Source organism: Dermacentor andersoni, chromosome 2 (genome assembly GCF_023375885.2).
Source record: "Dermacentor andersoni chromosome 2, qqDerAnde1_hic_scaffold, whole genome shotgun sequence".
NCBI lineage: Eukaryota > Metazoa > Arthropoda > Arachnida > Ixodida > Ixodidae > Dermacentor > Dermacentor andersoni.
In genome coordinates, this window is record NC_092815.1 from 17770724 (window position 1) to 17789427 (window position 18704).

Sequence of the window (18704 nt, forward strand, 5' to 3'; positions counted from 1 at the left end):
AGTCACTGTGGACGCGGCTAAATATGCGAGAAATGTCTAGAAGATTGCCAGGTTTTGTTCATGCTATGTGAGAACAACTCTATCGGAAAGTTCGAGAAACGCCGGCGGAGGCTATAAAAGCACCATCCTGGAATCAGAAGAGATCAGAATGTGCCGGTGAAGAGATGTGATGCGTAGACTGACTGTTTGCAGAAGCAAGGGATTCCCTGCGGTAGAGCCTATTCCCAACCCTTCCTTTTCCTCGTTGGGAAGCCGCTCTTCGGGCCACTTGCTCGGATGACCAGCTCTGGCTGGTGGACCGTGCTTGCCTAGAGATGTCGGCCAGGGGCCTCCCGGACGTCTAGGGGCCCAACCACATTTAAATAGATCCAATAAAGTTTTATCCATCCATCCGTCCATCCCCGATTAGTTTCTCAAGTGTCTGCATTTTCAGAAGAAGTTCCTTCTTCGAGATTTGCCACGATCTATGCCAAGGATGTCTGACTCAAGACCAACACGGGTGAATATGAATTGACACTTGGTGCTCCTATTCATTCTGTAATGTATATGTTGAACTCTTAGTGCTTGTCATTAATTACTTTCAAGAGTTTTGTTAATACCCATCTGAATAGCATTGTGATGTACCTACCTGAAGTGCATGTGTGAACGTAACTGGAACGTAACTGCCTTATTTGAAAAATATATTTTGTTGAGTTTCGACAATTCTGGGCTCTGACTCGGTCTTTGGACCACAGCCGGTGTTTGCCGGCACACCAGAAGGCCTCTTACTAATTGTTCAACCCACCGTGGTTACTTAGTAGCTATGGTGTTGGGCAGCTAAGCACGAGGTCGCGGGATCGAATCCCAGCCATGGCGGCCGCATTTCGATGTGGGCAAAATTCGAAAACACCCATGTACTTAGATTTAGGTGCACGTTAAAGAACCCCAGGTGGTCCAAATTTTCGGAGTCCCCCTCTACGGCGTGCCTCATAATCAGAAAGTGGTTTCGGCACGAAAAACCCCATAATTTTTTATTTAATTGTTCGTGCTTTCGTGGGGTTATTTCTGGAGGCTGATAAGTCTGCTTTGGAATTTGGCTCGTCATTGGTGCCTCGTTCACAAGGTGTGTGACACCAAGGTGTGGTGTGTTGTGTGCACGGCACGCAGGAAAGTGCTGGAGTCTGTGAGGTTGGTAGAATGAGCCAGCAAGGCAGCAGCGGTAAATTGCAGGCATGGCAGCTGACTCAGCAGTGCGGCTGGTTTGATGACAGCTTTACAGGAGTGTTAAACTGCTTCATCAGATGGTGCACTAGGATTGTTTATACCAATTTATAAAAAATATTTGCTTAGCAAAACTTCATATGCATGAGTTTCCATGGGAAATTCAAGGGTAATTATAACTACCATGTTATATGGCACAGAAAAACACGATATTGCCTTGATAATTTTGTTAAATTACAAAACAAAAGGAAGCTATGTATAGCTGGTGTGTCTCGTACATCTCTAATGGTGAATTCTTCGGTGGAGCTGACCGACTCTGCAAGCAAGCACCCCTGGTGTAGAGCAACATGTCTTAATCTGCGATTGGAATGCAGATTAAAATTAAGGAACATTGCCGGAGTATGGTGTGAGAGCAGGAGTGCTCTGTTGGATCCAGTATTGCCCAGGATACCTTGCATGTAGTCAGCGTAAGTAAAGCATCCTGCCAAATGCCCGTTCTTAAGCAGCGGCTTCAGCATCGCTATTTGTGTTCCATTCGAACTTCGCATGTATCAGAACTCACCCCCTCACTGTCATTGGAACACACTTGTTTCAAGAAGAGCAGAAAAAGTTGCCCCGACTCCACCATTAGAATTCATCATAACTATCAGCGGTGGCCTGTTACCTGCATGTCAAGTGTCAGGTGCTTGTACGCAATCATATTTGTGATTTCTTGAGTCACCACAAATGCATTAGATGAGTTTCTCGCTGCCTTCTACTTAAGATGCCACTTTAATCTTTTACACTTAAGAGTAAAATGACTAAGCATAGCAAAAGCAAGAGAAGAAAGGGATATTTGTTGAGGAAGATGTGTGCATCTGCTTTTTCTGATCCTCCACAAGTCGTGCACTGCTGCTTTGCTCTTAGCCAAGGTGTATGTCTTTTCACATGCAGGAGAGGATGGCCTGTTTCTAGTACGTCCAAGTGGGTCGTCACCGGGGGATTTTGCACTGAGTGTGGCGGAGGGAGGCCAGGTGCTCCACCTTCAAGTGCACAGACACCGGGAAGATGCCTTCTTCAGTGTAAACGGGGGCCCTGTTGTGCATGGTACGTGGCTTCTCTCTCCACATTTGGTCACTTTGCTTGGCTGTTTGCATCACTTTCAGCACACAGGTTGTTTGCATGAACCGACTAGATTATCCAGGCACAAAACTAATTAAATTTGCAACAAAAACACTAAAATCATTCTAAGCTCAAAGAGTTGGGATTTTAACACTAATACAAGGTGTGAAGCACCGCAGTGATATAAGAAACGCTCGAATGGAGCAATTGCCAGCCTTGGTCACCAGGCTAAACCCGCCTGTTATGTACAACCCACCACCTCTACTGCCACCTATTTTCAGTGCTTCCTGTGTACTGGGCAGCCATAACAAATATATGAGAGTTTGATTTCAATACAGGTGAAGACATACAGAAGCATAAGACTGACACCATTGGTTAGCACTGATCAATAAAATCAGCCTGTCTAGTGAAACACAAATTTTTCCGGATGCACTAGGTGCTGTCCTGCCTCCTGCCAAGCAAGTTCAACATCACTTCTGTTCTGCAATTTGTGCAATACAGTATTATTAGCCATGGTAGAAGCATGAAGTCCAGACATTCTCTTATCCAGAATGTACCCCATTGGCATTAGCTACATTTAAATATGGCATGGACAGCAGCAAGTTCCCAGGAACAGCATATGTATGCTGCCTTGCCCAGCATATTGTGAGCAGTTTGTGAATTTACCCAAACATCATCCTTATGTACCTGAAGTGCAGTGAGGAGTGTACCGAAGTGTTGGAAGTTGGAGGCACAGGCAGAGGTCACATTGGTTGAGAGCCTTAGATGGCTGCATTTGTTATACAGTGAAACACTTGGCTTTTGCTGCTAAAAAATCCCTCATGGTCATGTTGTGTGGGTGCAAATATTATTGAGATACTTTTGTGCTTGATTCTGTGCAAGAACTAACTGCAGGGCAGTTAGTTCTTGGCTGCTACTGAGCTGCCACTTACTCCTCTGGGTTTCTTTATTGCTGCCTGAATTTCTAAGAAATTCCAAGAACCCAGAGGGACACTAAAACATTTGTAGACAGTTGTGCCTCTAAGACATAGACTCTTACCATTGTATGAAACACTTGATGCACAGTTGTAGTGCTACAGGCACCATGAATTGCCTGTGCAATGGCAAGTCCATTGGCGGGTCACAAAGCCAGAAGGTCAACCCCTTGCAATAAATAAGCATGTTTAGAGAGCAAAAATAACCTATGCAATAACCTATGCAGAATTGGCTATGCAAGAACTAAGGCCTGCACTGCCAATTATGGGCTCATTGGCTAAATTTTTAAATTAGCTTATTTCTTATTTCCTTTGCCAATGCATGTGCATGCATGCATATGTACATGTGTGCACAAACACCTGCACCATTAAATTTTTTGGTCATACTTGTATCCAGAGGTTGTGTGCTGTGCTGTGGGACATCAAAATCAGTTCAATTAATCAACGTCAGGAGGCTGATGAAGGAAAATAACAGCTAGCAGGTGCAGATAGCTGGCGAGTCACTTTAGAAATGAGAGCAGCCTTTGAGCTGCATTGCAGCACATGGACTGTGCAAGGCACTGGCTTGTCTTACAGCCCCTCCCCCTATTGACCTTTTCTCAATACATACGTTCAAGCATGATATTCAGAATGTCTAACATAAGCATTGAGGAGTGAGGAGACTACATGACAGAGTGACTGTGTTTGGATGGCAGGGCTGGAGGAGCTGGTGTTCCAGGGCAGCCAAGAAGGTGGGGCACCTTGGGGGCAACCGTTAGGGCGTCCCTGCCCGGGAGGAGGGCCGCCTCCACCTGATACACGACGCCATGGCCGCACCAATCTGCTGCACCGGGCTACCAGGCAAGGTGAGTCAGACTTCTTTTTCATACATTACTTTGAACATGCAGAGTTCAGGCTCTTTAAAATTTGACTTGTTGTTGAGACGCATCTCCCCAGTGATTGCGCGAGCCATGCGAATACATACCAGGAAGCTGAGGTTTCTCCCAAGCTTGCACTGCATTTGTTGGCAATATTATTATTCACAGTTTTTCACGAGCTGCATTAGAGTGGCATTGCACGATAGTAGGGCACGAGGCTTCCTGCATCAGACTGCTTCACTCACCTCAATGAAGTGTCCTTTTTCATTGTCAAACTGGCTGCGCAGTGCAACCAAGCAGTGCACTGGGTCTTTCTATTTGTTTGTGTGTTACACTATGAGCAGAATAGCTTTGAAATGAGAAACTTACTAATTGTATAATAGAATTTGCTACGATACAACCTCAAGGTATATCTGGTGCCATGGTCCATGCTCGTTTCCTAAAGAACTCTGTGACTCGATGTAAATGCTGAGTTATAAAAGGCTGACTTGTATTGGATGTGACTTGGCCTAAAGTATGGTTGTGGCTTTATGTATAAAAAGTAAATGATACTGAAAATGTAAATTTGAAACTGGCACACAATGAGTGCAGACATCTCTGTAATTCCTCCAAATTTAGCAACCTAAATGTAGCACTGTTGATATTAGATATCATCTCTACACCCTATCATGACTGTGTATGTTTCAATAAGAATTTAATGAGCACTGTTTGGGTGTCTACCGTGGGCAATACAGTTTTAGTGTCTGCAACAGCGAACCACCTTCTCACCCTTAGTCACTGACCACTTCCTCCCAATTCTGCTAATGCATTCATGTTCAGGTAGTAAATGAACATTGGTAACCACAGTTTCAAGACAGGACGGAAGAAAACATCGACGCAAATGACAAGTGCTTCTCGCAACTAATTTTTATTGTGAACATTTTGTTTACTTATTTACACAGCAGAACAAGATCGCGCACGCACACTGTCCATCATGCCACAAAGGCATCATATCACAGAGCATACAGATTACAGCGTCCTTTCTAAAAACTGTTTTTCTTTGCTATGCAATACAACAGGCGTATCGCTAATACAGGCACTCCTTTTCTTTCTGATATGTTATGCTTCCATGATTTCCCTGGCCAAAGCATTCCCAAATCCAAACACCGGAAAGAATTGGCTTACAGGGACAGGACCTACAATGCATAGGCTAATGAAATGAAGCTTCATTAGATACAGATCACTCGTGTTCCTGTTCTCGATCATTGATGCATCGGCTGGTTTGTCCAATATAAACATTTCCCCAAGTAAGCAGAACCTCATATACAATGCCACAGTGCATGTGACATAGGGCATGGCGTGCCTCTTTCACCAGGTGGGTTTCCTCAGAGGTCACGAAATGTGTGGGCACAACCCAGCAAGTTTTTGTGGCCCAGAAAAAACAATAGGCACATTGTACCGTTTTGCCACATTCTTCAGGTTGTGAATTTGCCACATTCTTCAACCCTGTGAATGTAGGGCACCACTTCAGGCCATTTAGTTCATAAAACCAGCTGAGGCTTTTTCCTGCTATTCAGTTTTTGAAGGAGGGCCTCGGGCACAGCTGTCAAAATCGAGCAGGGGAAACCAGCCATCTGTAGGCACTCAATCTGGCAATTAAAGCTATCCTGAGCCAAGTGAGCACAAGACTTTGCCAGCATGACTTCACCACAAACTTGCTGGGTTGTGCCCACGCATTTTGGGACCTCTGAGGAAACCCACCTGTGGAACGAAGCATGCCAGGCCCTACATGACATGCACCGTTGGTGCTGTGTACGAGATTCCGCTTACTTGCAAAAAGGTTTATATCGGACAAACCGGCTGATGTGTCAATGATCAGGCACGGGAACACGAGCAATCTGTAGCTAATGAAGCTTCCTTCATCTGCCTGTGCATTGTAGGTCCTGTCCCTGTAAGCCAATTCTTTCCGATATTCGGATTCTAGGCAGGAGTGGGAATGCTTTGGCCAGGGAAATCACAGAAGCATATCATATTGGAAAGGAAGGGAGCGCTTATGTTAGCAATGCATCGGTTGTATTGCATAGCAAAGAAAAGCAGTTTTTAGAAAGGATGCTGTAATCTGTACGCTCTGTGATATGACGCATTTGTGATTTGATGGACAGTGCGCTTGTGCGATCTTGTTCTGCTGAGTATATAAGTAGGCAAAATGTTCACAATAAGAATTAGAAGGAAGTAGCGCATGTCCCGTGCATCAATGTCTTCTCTTGTCCCGTCTTTAAAGTGCGCTTACCAGTATTCATTTATTAGCATGAACCAACTAGCTCAGCAACAAATTTTGTTAACATATATGTTCAAGTAGATAGATTATGAGCTAGCTACCCACAAACTAGGCCTGCTACAGGCATGCAGGTTGTCACTTATGCAACGTTTTCTGTTTCTTGCTTTTAAGACACGTTGCATCTCTTGCACTTACACCCATTTCTCTCTCTTTTTTCCTCTGAGCCACTTCTGGGATTTGGTAAGTAGCTGCATGGTTGGCATCTTAAGTGGCTGTGGTGCTGATCCCCCATCTTTTGACTGGTAGGCGACCTGGTGGTGGTGAACGAGCTGCTGCGAGTTGGCTATGCGACCGAGGCCAAGGACGAACAAGGCCGCACAGCCGTGCACCTGGCATGCCTTGCTGGACACACCGAACTTCTGGCGGCTCTGCTGGCGGCTGGTGCAGCTCCATCTGGCCCCGACATCTGTGGCCGGCATCCTTTGCATGTGTGTGCCACACTAACATTCAGATAGTTGACCACAAGCTGTGCAATACTAAATTTAAGTTGCTGTCTTTTCACCTAATGATCTGGTAAACATTTTTAATCATGGACCAGCATTTCTTGAGCACTAATGCATCAGGCAATTTTTGCACGGACCAAGACGAATGGAGGATTTATAGGCAAAGCCAGGAGTGCTGATGATATGACAACAGGATAGGTGTTATGTTTGTTTTTGTTTGTTTTTGTTTTGTGATATAGATCTAAAAAACGAGCACCGTGGTACATCTTGCGTTACAGCGCCAGGTTTTGAAACAAAATGCAGTACTTCCCAATGACATCTTTCTTCTGTACAGTCCATGTGTACTCTGCTTCAGTAGTTCTGTGCAGCAGAGCCAAGGCTACGTGAACTGTGAGCGCAGATTCTTGCGCAGCAAGATGTCGTGCCACAGTTCGGAAACCGTTGGACAACTCAATGAGCTTGATAAATGGTCTTGTCAGCAGGTGTTTGTTTAGAAGCTTCTCTGCAGGTCACAGGACGGTTTATCGTGCGATCTTGCCCCGTAAATAATAACATATTTATTGAGGCTATATGATAGAGTTCTCTGCTTATCCGAATGAAAACGCGCAGAGGACAAAAATGTTAATGCAATGCTGCCGTGCAGGCATTAGTTCACATTTAAAAAGTACTAACAATTCATTTATTTGACAGTGGCTAAATTCATGTGTGTAGTCTGTGCAGCCACAATAACACAGAGGACTGGGTAGTGCTTCATCCTTCGCAAAAATGCCGTCCACAGAGTTGCTTCTGTGGTATCATTCGAAGCTGCTCTTTACACAGAATGAATGAACAAATTCGGTTGAACATGCTTGGAGCAGTGCGGAAGGAGTGCGGTAGATGTGCATGAATTCTAATTAAGAAAATGGCTGCACGTACGAATGTCAGCGAGCACACCATGTACAAATGGATGTTACAAGAGAGATCATGGGATGGCAGCACCATACTGCGCAACATGCTGGCCAAGTGCTCCTTCTGAACCCTTCGCTTCCAACATCTCTGTAGCCCTCCTTCTCGTCTGTATCTCGAAATATCTGGAAGATGCATGCCTTTTTGGTGTCAGTGCGAATATGGAAAAAATTTTATACTGCTGCCAGTACAGCCGCTGATCTCGCTGTGCAGTTGCAGTCTTAGCAGGTGCAGCCACCACCTGTGCTGCAGCGCTTGCCGCTAGCAGACAACAGTGCTCGGAAGGGCACCTTTAAGGGGCCTCTCACCAGGCCCCATAGCAAATTTTGGTTATACGCTGGAAGTTGTCATGTGTCCTCTAAGGAGCGTTCTGCTGCAAAAATGTTTTAAATGGGCTCATTAATAGCCGAGATAGAAATATTTCGGTGCCGTGAACCCATGATTTCAGCAGGTGGGCTCCACTGCCAAACAAGTTGCTCTCTCCACGCACCCCGTGTAGCCTACGCAATCGAAATTCCTTCCCTGCGTTCTCCTGTACCAAACCTCGAGGGTCGCATGACGCATACTTCACAGGCCCCGTCTTCATTTTTCTTTTTTTGCTCCTCACTTTTCTTTCTTTCTTTTTTTTTTGCGCTACGCACTTCCGCCGACAGCATCGCGCGCGAGATGTTGTCTCGTTCGCGCAGCGCACAATTTTGTGCACTGTGCACAAGGAAACTAGCGGTACAATTCAGTGCTACACGAATACTGAGGCAGAACAAGCACATCGCAGAGCGTGCATGATCACGCGCAGGAACACGGTAGAAAATGGCACAGTTTTGGTACCTGCGCACGTGAGTGCACGGCCGTGGAAACAAGCAGACGAAGTGGAAGTGCATCTCTCTTGCTTCGGTGTGAAGTAAAACAAAAAACATGCAGACATTCCGTTTGTGTGTTTTATTGTTTCTCTAAACTTCAATTTGTCAATTCAAGCAACAGATCGCACAGATAACAGATGCTGTCTTGAATAATTCAGGAAGTCACGTGTCGCCACGAGCGACGTCACACTGCGGACACGATTACGTAGGCACAGGGGCATGATTACGTCACTGTCTAGCTTGGAGCGCGGTGGCTGCGAGTGAAGAGGGAAACTGCCTTCGGATCGAAATTTGATATCTTTCCGCGGCGCGTAGCATTGTAATGCTTTGCAAACACGATTGTTATCGTGCAATGTATGCTCTGCGATTGTCAGCTCAAAATGGCCAGACCTGGTGAGGGGCCCTTTAATATGTGTTCGACCACTTGATTGGTCAAACAAGCCTGTAGCTTCCACCTTGCTGCACAGAACTACTGAAACACGGTATAGAATTAAGCAGTCTGCATAATCAGAAGTACTTGTTATTATTCCAGCATTCTACTTTGTACTATCTGTATCTTATCTTTTAATAACTTGTTTTGCCACAACGTCTTAGTCATGTTTTTTTAGCCAACCTATTAATCAACTGACACTTGCATTTGTGAATTCAAACTTTTTGGCGAATAATAATGGAGCTAGGTCTGCTTTCAGTAGCAGTTTCTTGTTGCCTAAATGTCATACTAATTATTATGAAATTACATTATTCTTCACTGTCATTAAACACTGGAATCAGCTGACTTGGAAATGTGAAAGCTTAGGCGAGTTTGTACGACTTCATGATATAGCAGCAAAATGCTGAAAAACATGGACACATTCTGTCTTTTCTTCGCCTGTGGCTGCATTTTTTTAGCTATGCAGCAACATCATTAAATCACTTGGCATATTCTTTAAAGATATAAACATTATGTACAATGAAATATTCTTTAAGAATATGTAAATAGTTGGCATTGTGTTGTTTTTGTGCTTTGCTTACATCTAAATTGTTAATTGCCTCAGTATGTGTTCAATATCTGGCTCTTTTTCTTTTTCTCCAGAGTATCTATTATAGTTTGTGTTAAACACATACATTGTACTGCTATATATATTTTTCAAATTTTATATAAATGCATTCTGCATTCAAAATCTTGTTTTAAGAGATAACGTGCCATTATCCTGAATTCAATTTCGTATTTTTTTCTTCTTGTCACTCCTTGCCAAGGTCCTTGACACAGACCTTCAGTTTATATTCATTATGTTCATTTTATTTTTTTATTATTATTTCCAGCCTTGTTTTGTTACTATTGATGTAACCACTCCTGCTTGGGCCCGAATAGGGCCTGCAGTATCTGTAAATAAAATAAATAAAAAAAAAATAACCCTTGCCTGTCTGTGTTGGCTTTTGTACCTTTTGCTTTTAAAGATAAACAAACCAGTTCTTGAAGTACAGAAAAGCTCTACTAGATATACAAGGCAACACCAGAACAAAAGTGCTTTACTAAAAGCGACCCCTCAATAGTCCCTAGAGATGTCTTTATGGACATGAAAGGTCCACCGAAAGCATTTAATAACTAGGGCTTTACTAGCTGTAAACCTATGTTTGGGTTTAGTGACAAGAAGCCTGGCCTGACTAACCAGAGTGTTAGTTTTCACTGATCTCATTTCTTGCCATGGACTGCAAACAGTTGCCTTGTGTGCTGTTTTTTGAGGTTAATACTTTGCCTGCAAAGCTGTGTTGTATGTGCTTGCCTTTTGTTTTCCACAGTATGCATGTGAGTGGCCGGATGCTGAGATGGTCAAGGAGCTGCTGTCGGCAGGAGCCAGTGCACAGGCACGTGATGCTGATAATGGCTGGGTGCCATTGCATGTGGCAGCCGCACGGGGCCATGCGTGTGTGGTGCGTGCTTTACTTGACCATGGGGCGCCAGCAAGGCCACGCACCTTGCGACATGAGCTACCCGCTGATCTGGCTGCCCAAGGGAGGCACTCTGACTGTGTTCATGTGCTCGGTCAGTGGCCTGCCACATCTCGTGTTGTTGTAGACAGCATCAGTGTATTGTCCGGTTTTGGTGTTTATCCGCAGATAGTGTTCAGCAGAGTTCAGGCAAAATTGCTCATTTGGAAATTCATTGTAACTGCATATCACTCACTGGTTTGTGGATTTCTTGCAGAGGTGTACGAGAGACCCATGTCAACCTATGGGAAGGGTTCTTGGCTTCATCCTCCTCATGTGGACCGAGAGGTGCGTCTGCCGTGACAAAGTGTGGGCCTTCAATGAGAAGGGTGCAAAAGTGAAAAATTGCATAGTTGTGGATTGTAGTGTGGACGTTATGAAATGAAACTGCGACAGCATTGGACTAGTGTAAGTGATGTAACACAAACAACGCACAACATTGATGCCTTTTCAAGCTGGTAGCAAAGCAGCACTTGAGTCTCTGAAGCTATCAGTGCAGTCTGTGCCACAGCTATTGAATGCCACATCAATATGAATCACTGTTTGGTGTGTCAGGTGATCTAATAACTTACTTATTTTATTTCTGTGTGGAAATTAAATACTTACAAACATTAATGATAATTGGCAACAACTTATTAACATAGGAGAGGCTCCCCTCACAGTCAAAAGACATCATAGGAATCATTTTTTTTTTTCTGAGACATAACTAAGTAAAGGAGAACAATCACATGCACGAATTATGATGGCACCGTCTCTAGTTGAGTAGGTGAAATGCTTGCCAGAGTCACCAGAGCCAAATGACAGGTGTTTCCCCTTCCCATTGACAGATTGCACAAATTTTCTGATGAGAAATATTGTGTTCAGTATAGTAGGGACATGGTATAACACATCACACATTTTTATATTCCACAGGCAGATACGATGATGACAGTTTGCAAAATGAATGAGAAATTAATGCAGTTTAACTCTTTCCGTATTGAGCCCATTGGGCATAGTTAGCCTGCTAACGATGGTTTGAAACACTGCTTTCAAGACCTTTTCCCACTTGGCGGTAGTTTGATACACTGCTTTCGAGATTTTTTCCTGCCAGGCAGTAATTTTTTAACACGCTCCGAAGTTTTGCAATTGTCAAAGTAGAAAGCAAAAAATCGCTGCCTCCGCGAGCTGCAGACACGCTTCAAAAGATCCCAGACCTTGCGATGCCTCTGTGTCTGCGGCTAATTTTATCGATGAATTGAGCAGCAGCGAGTCTGAGGATGCTGCCTTTTCGTCGCACTTCGACTGTGAGAGCGACGACACAAGCCAGCCTCAAACATCGGTGGCCGAAGCCCAGAATGCCCAACTGTAGTGCTTGCCCAATTGCTTCATTTTTGCAGTAGAATACCTGTTCAATGAAAAATTTTGATTTTTTTCGGAGATGGTGTCTATTAGACTGCAATACATATTGTGTATCTCATAATTATTGTTACATTTTGTTCTTAGATACATGCGTGTCTTTACAAACTTTGTTCAATTTTATCCCACAATATTGATTCTGGCAATTAATATTTTTTTTTATGACATACGTCTCGTTAATAAAATATTTTTTTTTGCATGAGAAGTGCATTCATTCTGCTTTTTGTTTATGTATTACATAAAATATTGAGTGCAGTAGTTTCATCAGAAAAAAAGATCTGGCTGAACCTACCACTTATTTTCTCCATGGTAGGAAAATAGTTAATGAAAGCAAGCTGCTGTACAGACGTAATCAAGACAATCTCAATGCAGTGTGCAGCACGGCTTCTATCTACGACTGAAGAAGGCACTTTCCTCTTGCGGCGTGGCCGGCGAAGCTCATATGTACTCTCACTGGCTGGGCCTACATCAATCTACCACTTTGAAATACATTCCCAGGTACGGTGCATTGTTTTGCTTGCTTAAGAAAGTAAAAAGAAGTGCTGGAGTGGAGAAGGCACCCAAAAAGTGAAGCACACTGACGCCATCTTACTTGGGGCAAGAAGCCTTACTACATATTGCAAAAAAGAGAGAGAATTCCCACTTTCTGCAAGTTTCATCATGAAAATTTAGCCGTGGATCTTGCTCAGTGCCAATTTTGGGGCATAAGTTTTTATGTGGTAACTGAATCATGTGAAAATAATTTTCACAAAACCAAATGCATCAGAGTGAGCATTTTAGCTGGCAAGAGGAAAATGTTATATTTAGATAAAGTGATGTTGGTTATAATAGAGCAGTCGGACTGAGAGCAGGCAGTCAATTTGACCTCACCACTCCTCAGAAGCAGTTGCGTGGACTGCCACTCCAGAAACATTTTTGTAATTGATTTTATTTCGCCTAATGGACAAACTTTTTAGGAAGCAGTTGGCCTTCGATGTTATAGCATATTGTTATTGTGTGTGCAGCAGTACCTTTTCTGTGTAGCTGATCTCTTTATGAAACATTAGCTATATATACCATCTTTAGCCCATGCAGATTTTATTTATTACTAGTGTACATGTGCAAAAGCTCCAATTATGTTTGAACAATGGCAAACCCCAGTGAATATGCTCACCAGTATTGCTTCTTGTCAGTGTTCACTTATGTTGCACTGAGAGAGGATCTCATGTTGTCAGGACTGGGCTGTAATCAGTGGCGTAGCTAGGTCGTCTGGCACCCGGGGCCCATAGGTCTTTTGTCACACCCCCCCCCCCCCCCCCCGGGTGTAGCCAGCGGAAGGAGGGGTCTCTTCAGGCGTATATGACCCCCCCCACTGGGCCCTTGCACCCGGGACCCACGGCCCCCCACCCCCCCTGTTGCTACGCCACTGGCTGTAATGCATCTGAGGCTTTTCAGCAAAACACCAAATGCCCTCTTATCCTGTTTGCACATTTTATCTCATTGTCCTTGCATTCTCCATCATGTCCAGATGCTTTTGCTGTCCTGCTCACTGTGACTGCCTGTGCCTTCTTTGTTTAGCATGACACAGCTGGCTAGCTAAGTTTTTCTTAGGTCACCTGGGTTATCAGAGAAGAAACATTGGTGGAATTGCCTATTGTAATATGTTGCTGGGTTTTGGGTAAATTCTTATATGTGTGTTGGTGTTAGTGCCTACTCATAAGTACCTGTTAGCCAAGTTCTGCCGTTTCAAGGGAAAGAGAATGCTGCATACACTGTGCAGGGCCCATACGTGCACATAGACGATGGCCCGCTCCTGTCATCTCTGGAGCACTTGGTGGCCCACTACAGCAATTTTGAGGATGGTCTGCCTGTGCGCCTTGCTCAGCCTCGTAAGTAAAAGCAACCATAATTGTGTTATTAGAAAGGACTTGCAGGATGCGGTGGGGCTGGCATAGCGTGACCTGTGCTGATGTGCTTAATTGAAGCGTAAAATTTTGCCTATAACTGTTTGCAGATAGCAGACCTTGTTTCCTGCTAAAGAAAGTCGCTTGTAAAAATGTAGCTTCTGGTTGAGCTGCAGACATGCTTCTTTTTCCCAGTTGCGCCAGATGAGCCGCCACCTGTGGGACCCCGTTCTCTCACGTCACAGCGACAGACACCCACAATGACGGCTGTGATTAGCCGAGATTCACTCCGTCTGGGTAAGTGCAGTGTTCTCTGCTTTTCTTTCAGCTGTAGCAGCCCATGCAATGGCTTCAGAAAGCACTGAGAACAGACGATCATTGTTCAAGCCAGAGAAATTATTGAACTTTCTTTTTCATATGTCTATTAAACATAATCTTGGGCTGTGTGATGTGACAGTAACAGCCTTTGTATTTCTGGGTTGATGATGTAGCTGGGAACATAATTTTTTAAAGATCATAATTCAGTGAAAACTCTATACTTCAAAATCTGTTCAAATACTACCAGTTCCGGCAAAGTCCTACGTGTTTGATTAATGTGGCTAATTGGGCGTGTTGGTACATATTTAAAAAGGCGGCAACGCAAAAAGGACACGGGTGGAGACAAGACGACAAGGACGGGGGCTGTCCATCTGCGCTCGTCCTTGTAGTCTTGCCTTCGTCCGTGTCTTGCACTGCCGCCTTTTCCTATGTATTTGAGTGGTGAAAAGCTCCTGCAATGTTGAACTCCAAAATTCATCCAACAGATATTTCAAACAAAATTTCTTGCTCCCATGGACCTCCTTTTGGACAAACTCGAGCCAAAGATGAAAGGTCAATGCATTGCTAGCTACCCTTCTTGTAAAAATGATGAGGAAAGACATGCATGAAGCCAAGACCGAACTGGAACAAGCAGGCGGCGTGTACCCTCCTTTCCCATCCAGCTTAAACAAAGAACAGGAAAGAGGCCTTAGCACGCTTGATCACATTAACACACGCTTGCCTTTTCCCCCCCTCCCCCCTAGCGCACACTTGATCACATTACTGTGCTGACTGCACCCCCCCCCCGCCTTTCTTGGTTAGCATTCGACCAAATGACCTACAACAGTGGGTTGGGCCAGGTTGGGCACGCAGAAATAAAGTGTGCATCAAGTCACCATGCTTTTCCTCAGACCTACAGAAAATGCCGCACAAGGCGCAATCTTATTGCACTTGGACTTTACGCGAAACCTAGGCTACCAGCACATGTCGCGCACTGATGAATGAACAATAAGTTTTTCAATGCGAGCCCAGTGATGAACTTGTTTTACGCACTGTATTGCGCAATTGTACTGCCTTGTATTTAAAGGGGCTCTCCTTAGTTTGGATTCTGTTTTAGTCTAATAAATTTCCAGTCCCTTTGGAGTTTGCATTAACGAGACTCTACTAGATAGTATCTTTACCTTTGTTTGATCATACAGTGTCCTTTTTGTTGTGATGACTAGATGAAGGCAAGCGTTTCTGAACGAGAAAGGTCAAACTGGTCTGGCATTCTTTACGTCATGGCAGCCTGCATGGTAAATTCTCACATTGAGAACATGATGTATTCTTTGCTACGGCTGAAACTTCATACAGTATTCCAACCTCAGGTATATAGCAAGATGTAGGCTCTAAGGATTCATTTCTGAAAAGGACGTTTCTTTTTCATGTCTGTGCACATTGCTTCAGGTTATGCACTGTTCATACTGTTGATAATTTGCCTGGAATGGTGTTAGTTCAGTTGCGGCAGTTTGACACAGTGCATGCCACTTTTTCAATGATTGGAGACGAAGCCTAGTTTGTGAAGCTTTTACACATGTCCATTCAAAAGACATATGACAGAGATAACTGAGCAGTCGGTGTCAGAATTTTAATATGCAAGTGTTTTATTGCACTTTACAGCAAATGTTTTTTAGGCCCCTTTACAGCCATGTTACATCTACACTTCGCAATTCATTGTTCCATTGAAAACACGTGATCATTTTCTGTGCACTCTTTGACCAGACCTGGCCCTTGCACCACTGAACTCCATACATCATCATCATGAGTAGAGCAGAGAAAGCATCCAGTAATAAGGAAAGCTGAGAAAGTGAAAAGACAGAGCAGCCTGAAAGAAAGGAAATGCTCTCAGCTCAGCCAAGTGTTTTATGCAGGTCAGACGCTGGGGGAAGGAGAGTATGGCTCTGTTCTGCAAGGTCTGTGGCTGACCTCTGAAGGTACTGAGGTAAGCTTGCACTTTGTGTGAAGCTTTTGGCTAAGGTGTTTGAAGCATGAACATGCTTCTATAGGCCCTGTCTGATGGCTGCCCTTTGTAGCTGACCCAGATGGCAACACTCCTCTTTGCTTTAAAAAAAGAAAAAGAAAGGAAGGAAGTCGAAGCAGGATGTCTTTTTTTTTTTCTATTTAGATTTGTGGCATTTGCAGCAGAATAGGGCACAATGACCAACCAGACTTCCCCCCACTGATGCGATGTTTGCCGTGTGTGCGACTAACACTGGACATGATTATTCCCACAAGCTTCATATGCCTACAGCATCGGCGTAACACACAGAGTAGCGGATGGAGGAAACATTTTCCGGTAGCATATGCTCCAGTTTTGCATCAGCGAATTCACTGCTTCTTTTGTGGCACAGGTGTCCAGTGCCTGAACCGAATCAGCACCAGCATGCAAAACGTATAGGTGAATGCGCTCCTTGGAACATGCATGGTCACGTACAGAGTTTGGCTGACCGCGTTGGGCATTAATTAGCATGCATTGATACAGGTACAGGTCTGTTATCTTTGAAAGTGTTCTGTCATTTTTGTGGCATTCCTACCATACAGCACCCACATTTTAGCGCACATTCAAACTGCCGTAGTGCCTCCTGGCCAGCGCTGGTGCCCTATACTGCCAGATGTTCCACCATATACATAGGATCACAGTCCGTTTAAGGCTGATCAACTGCATTTGTTGCACCCTACACATTTCCATCAATCAACATAATCTTTCTCTGTGGCGTTTATCACTGGCCTTATTCTGCTAATGCACTCAACAGCCAGAAACAATTGCATGAGTCATGTTTGGCTTTGTTGTCCTTGGTTAATTTTTGTCGCCTTGGTAAAGCTCAAGCAACAGCTCCACAAGCTTAATTTGAAAATCCGTGTGCTTCACTTTGCCATTAGATTTCTTGTAGAGGCAAAATTCTTTGAAAATTACCATGTCAAGCAGGTGCTATAATATTTTCCAGGACTAGATCTTCTGGCCATTGCAGAGTGACATATAGTAGTACAACAGATTTTCATTGCACCAGTCAATGCCTCCCATGGAGTTATTGTGATCAAGAGCTTTGTTTCTTGAATTTATGACACCTCTCATGATTGCTGAGGGAACTGTGCTAAGGAATGTAACTAACTTCTTATGCTTCAATTACATAGCACATATTTGTATATATTTGCCATCAAAATTCTGTAACATTACCTCGCTTCAGCTTCAGACTTGTGAGCACTTGCATATACTATAGTGTGTACGTCGTGGGCGTGCTGTTCCAAATAAATCACTTTTTCATTGAATGAAAATGGGTCTCCTTACTATAAAGCTAGGCATAGTGTTTTCAAGAACAGGGAGTTGAACAATAAATGGATTTTCACTGCTCATTTTTGCCGAAGTGAAATGTGTGTCACCACTTTGGATCTGAACCGGAGAAAACAATGTAATGATTCCAAACTGGTTCAGTCAGCGGCTCATAATAGCTCAGAACAAAACAAAGAAACAGTTCCGGCCAAATCTGTTATTAATTCAGTGCAGTTCAGAGCAGAGCAATGCGAACGTTTCCAAATTGGTTTGGTTGGCAGTTCAATTGCATTGGTCTTGGGTAACTTCTGGTTTTGCCTGCTGACACTGCCCACTAAATTGAGCATTCCATTGGCCATTGCAAAAATACCAAGTCTTGTGCTTCTAAGCATCTTACTTTCTTCAAAATAAAGCTGAAGAACTATGTTCTAAAGGCATGCTGTGATGTTTGCTCCCATGCGTAAAAGATGTTTCATTTCTTGTTTCAACATTAGGGCTTTTCCAGGTCCACTTTCTGTTGCTACGCTTTCTGAAGAAGGTGTTCATTATTTGCAGCTTATTTCTTTCCGCGAATTCTACCAGCATCTCTCCTCTAGTGTTTCTAGAATCGACACTATAGTTGCATATTGCTTGTTCACCAGCCTGCTTTTTCCCCACTTTTGCATTGAAGTTGCCCATTACTACAGTATACTGAGTTTGAACTTTTCTCATGGCTAATTTCACATCTTCATAAAACCGATCTACTTCATCATCATCATACTGGAGGTTGGAGCGTAGGCTTGCACCACCTTTAATCTATACCTCTGAATAAGTTTTATTACGACTACTGCTACCCTCTCATTAATGCTGTAGAATTTGTCTATGTATTTTCACTATGTCCTTATGTATTAGGAATCCTACCCCGTATTGCTTCTTATCTGGGAGTCCTCTATAGCAGAGTATGTGGCCGTTAGTCGGCACTGTATAAGCCTCACCAGTTCTTCTAATCTCACTAAGGCCAATGATATCCCAAACAATGCCTGATAGTTCCTTAAAGAATCCTGCTAAGCTACCGTCACTTGAGAGAGTTCGGGTGCTAAAGGTTGCCAGGGTCAGTTTCCATTGGCAGCCTGTCCAGTTCCAGAGAAAACAGGTCTGAAAGCCGCTTTGGTCAGTTGCTC

The 18704-nt window shown here is 43.9% G+C and overlaps 1 protein-coding gene across 2 annotated transcripts in view; it reads left to right on the forward strand.

Annotated features, from left to right (window-relative positions):
• The window catches only part of Shark (SH2 ankyrin repeat kinase), a 53878-nt gene that overhangs the window by 5528 nt on the left and 29646 nt on the right, over positions 1-18704 (forward strand). Inside the window, exons 3-11 of one of the 2 annotated variants that reach the window (XM_050189965.3) lie at positions 2134-2286; positions 3971-4120; positions 6696-6877; positions 10474-10717; positions 10880-10950; positions 12430-12555; positions 13817-13925; positions 14136-14237; positions 16148-16218. In XM_050189965.3, coding sequence (XP_050045922.2) covers positions 2134-2286; positions 3971-4120; positions 6696-6877; positions 10474-10717; positions 10880-10950; positions 12430-12555; positions 13817-13925; positions 14136-14237; positions 16148-16218 — 1208 coding nt within the window. Of the gene's footprint in view, positions 1-2133; positions 2287-3970; positions 4121-6613; positions 6630-6695; positions 6878-10473; positions 10718-10879; positions 10951-12429; positions 12556-13816; positions 13926-14135; positions 14238-16147; positions 16219-18704 lie in introns of those variants that run through there. The other variant, XM_055077478.2, reaches the window with a different exon arrangement.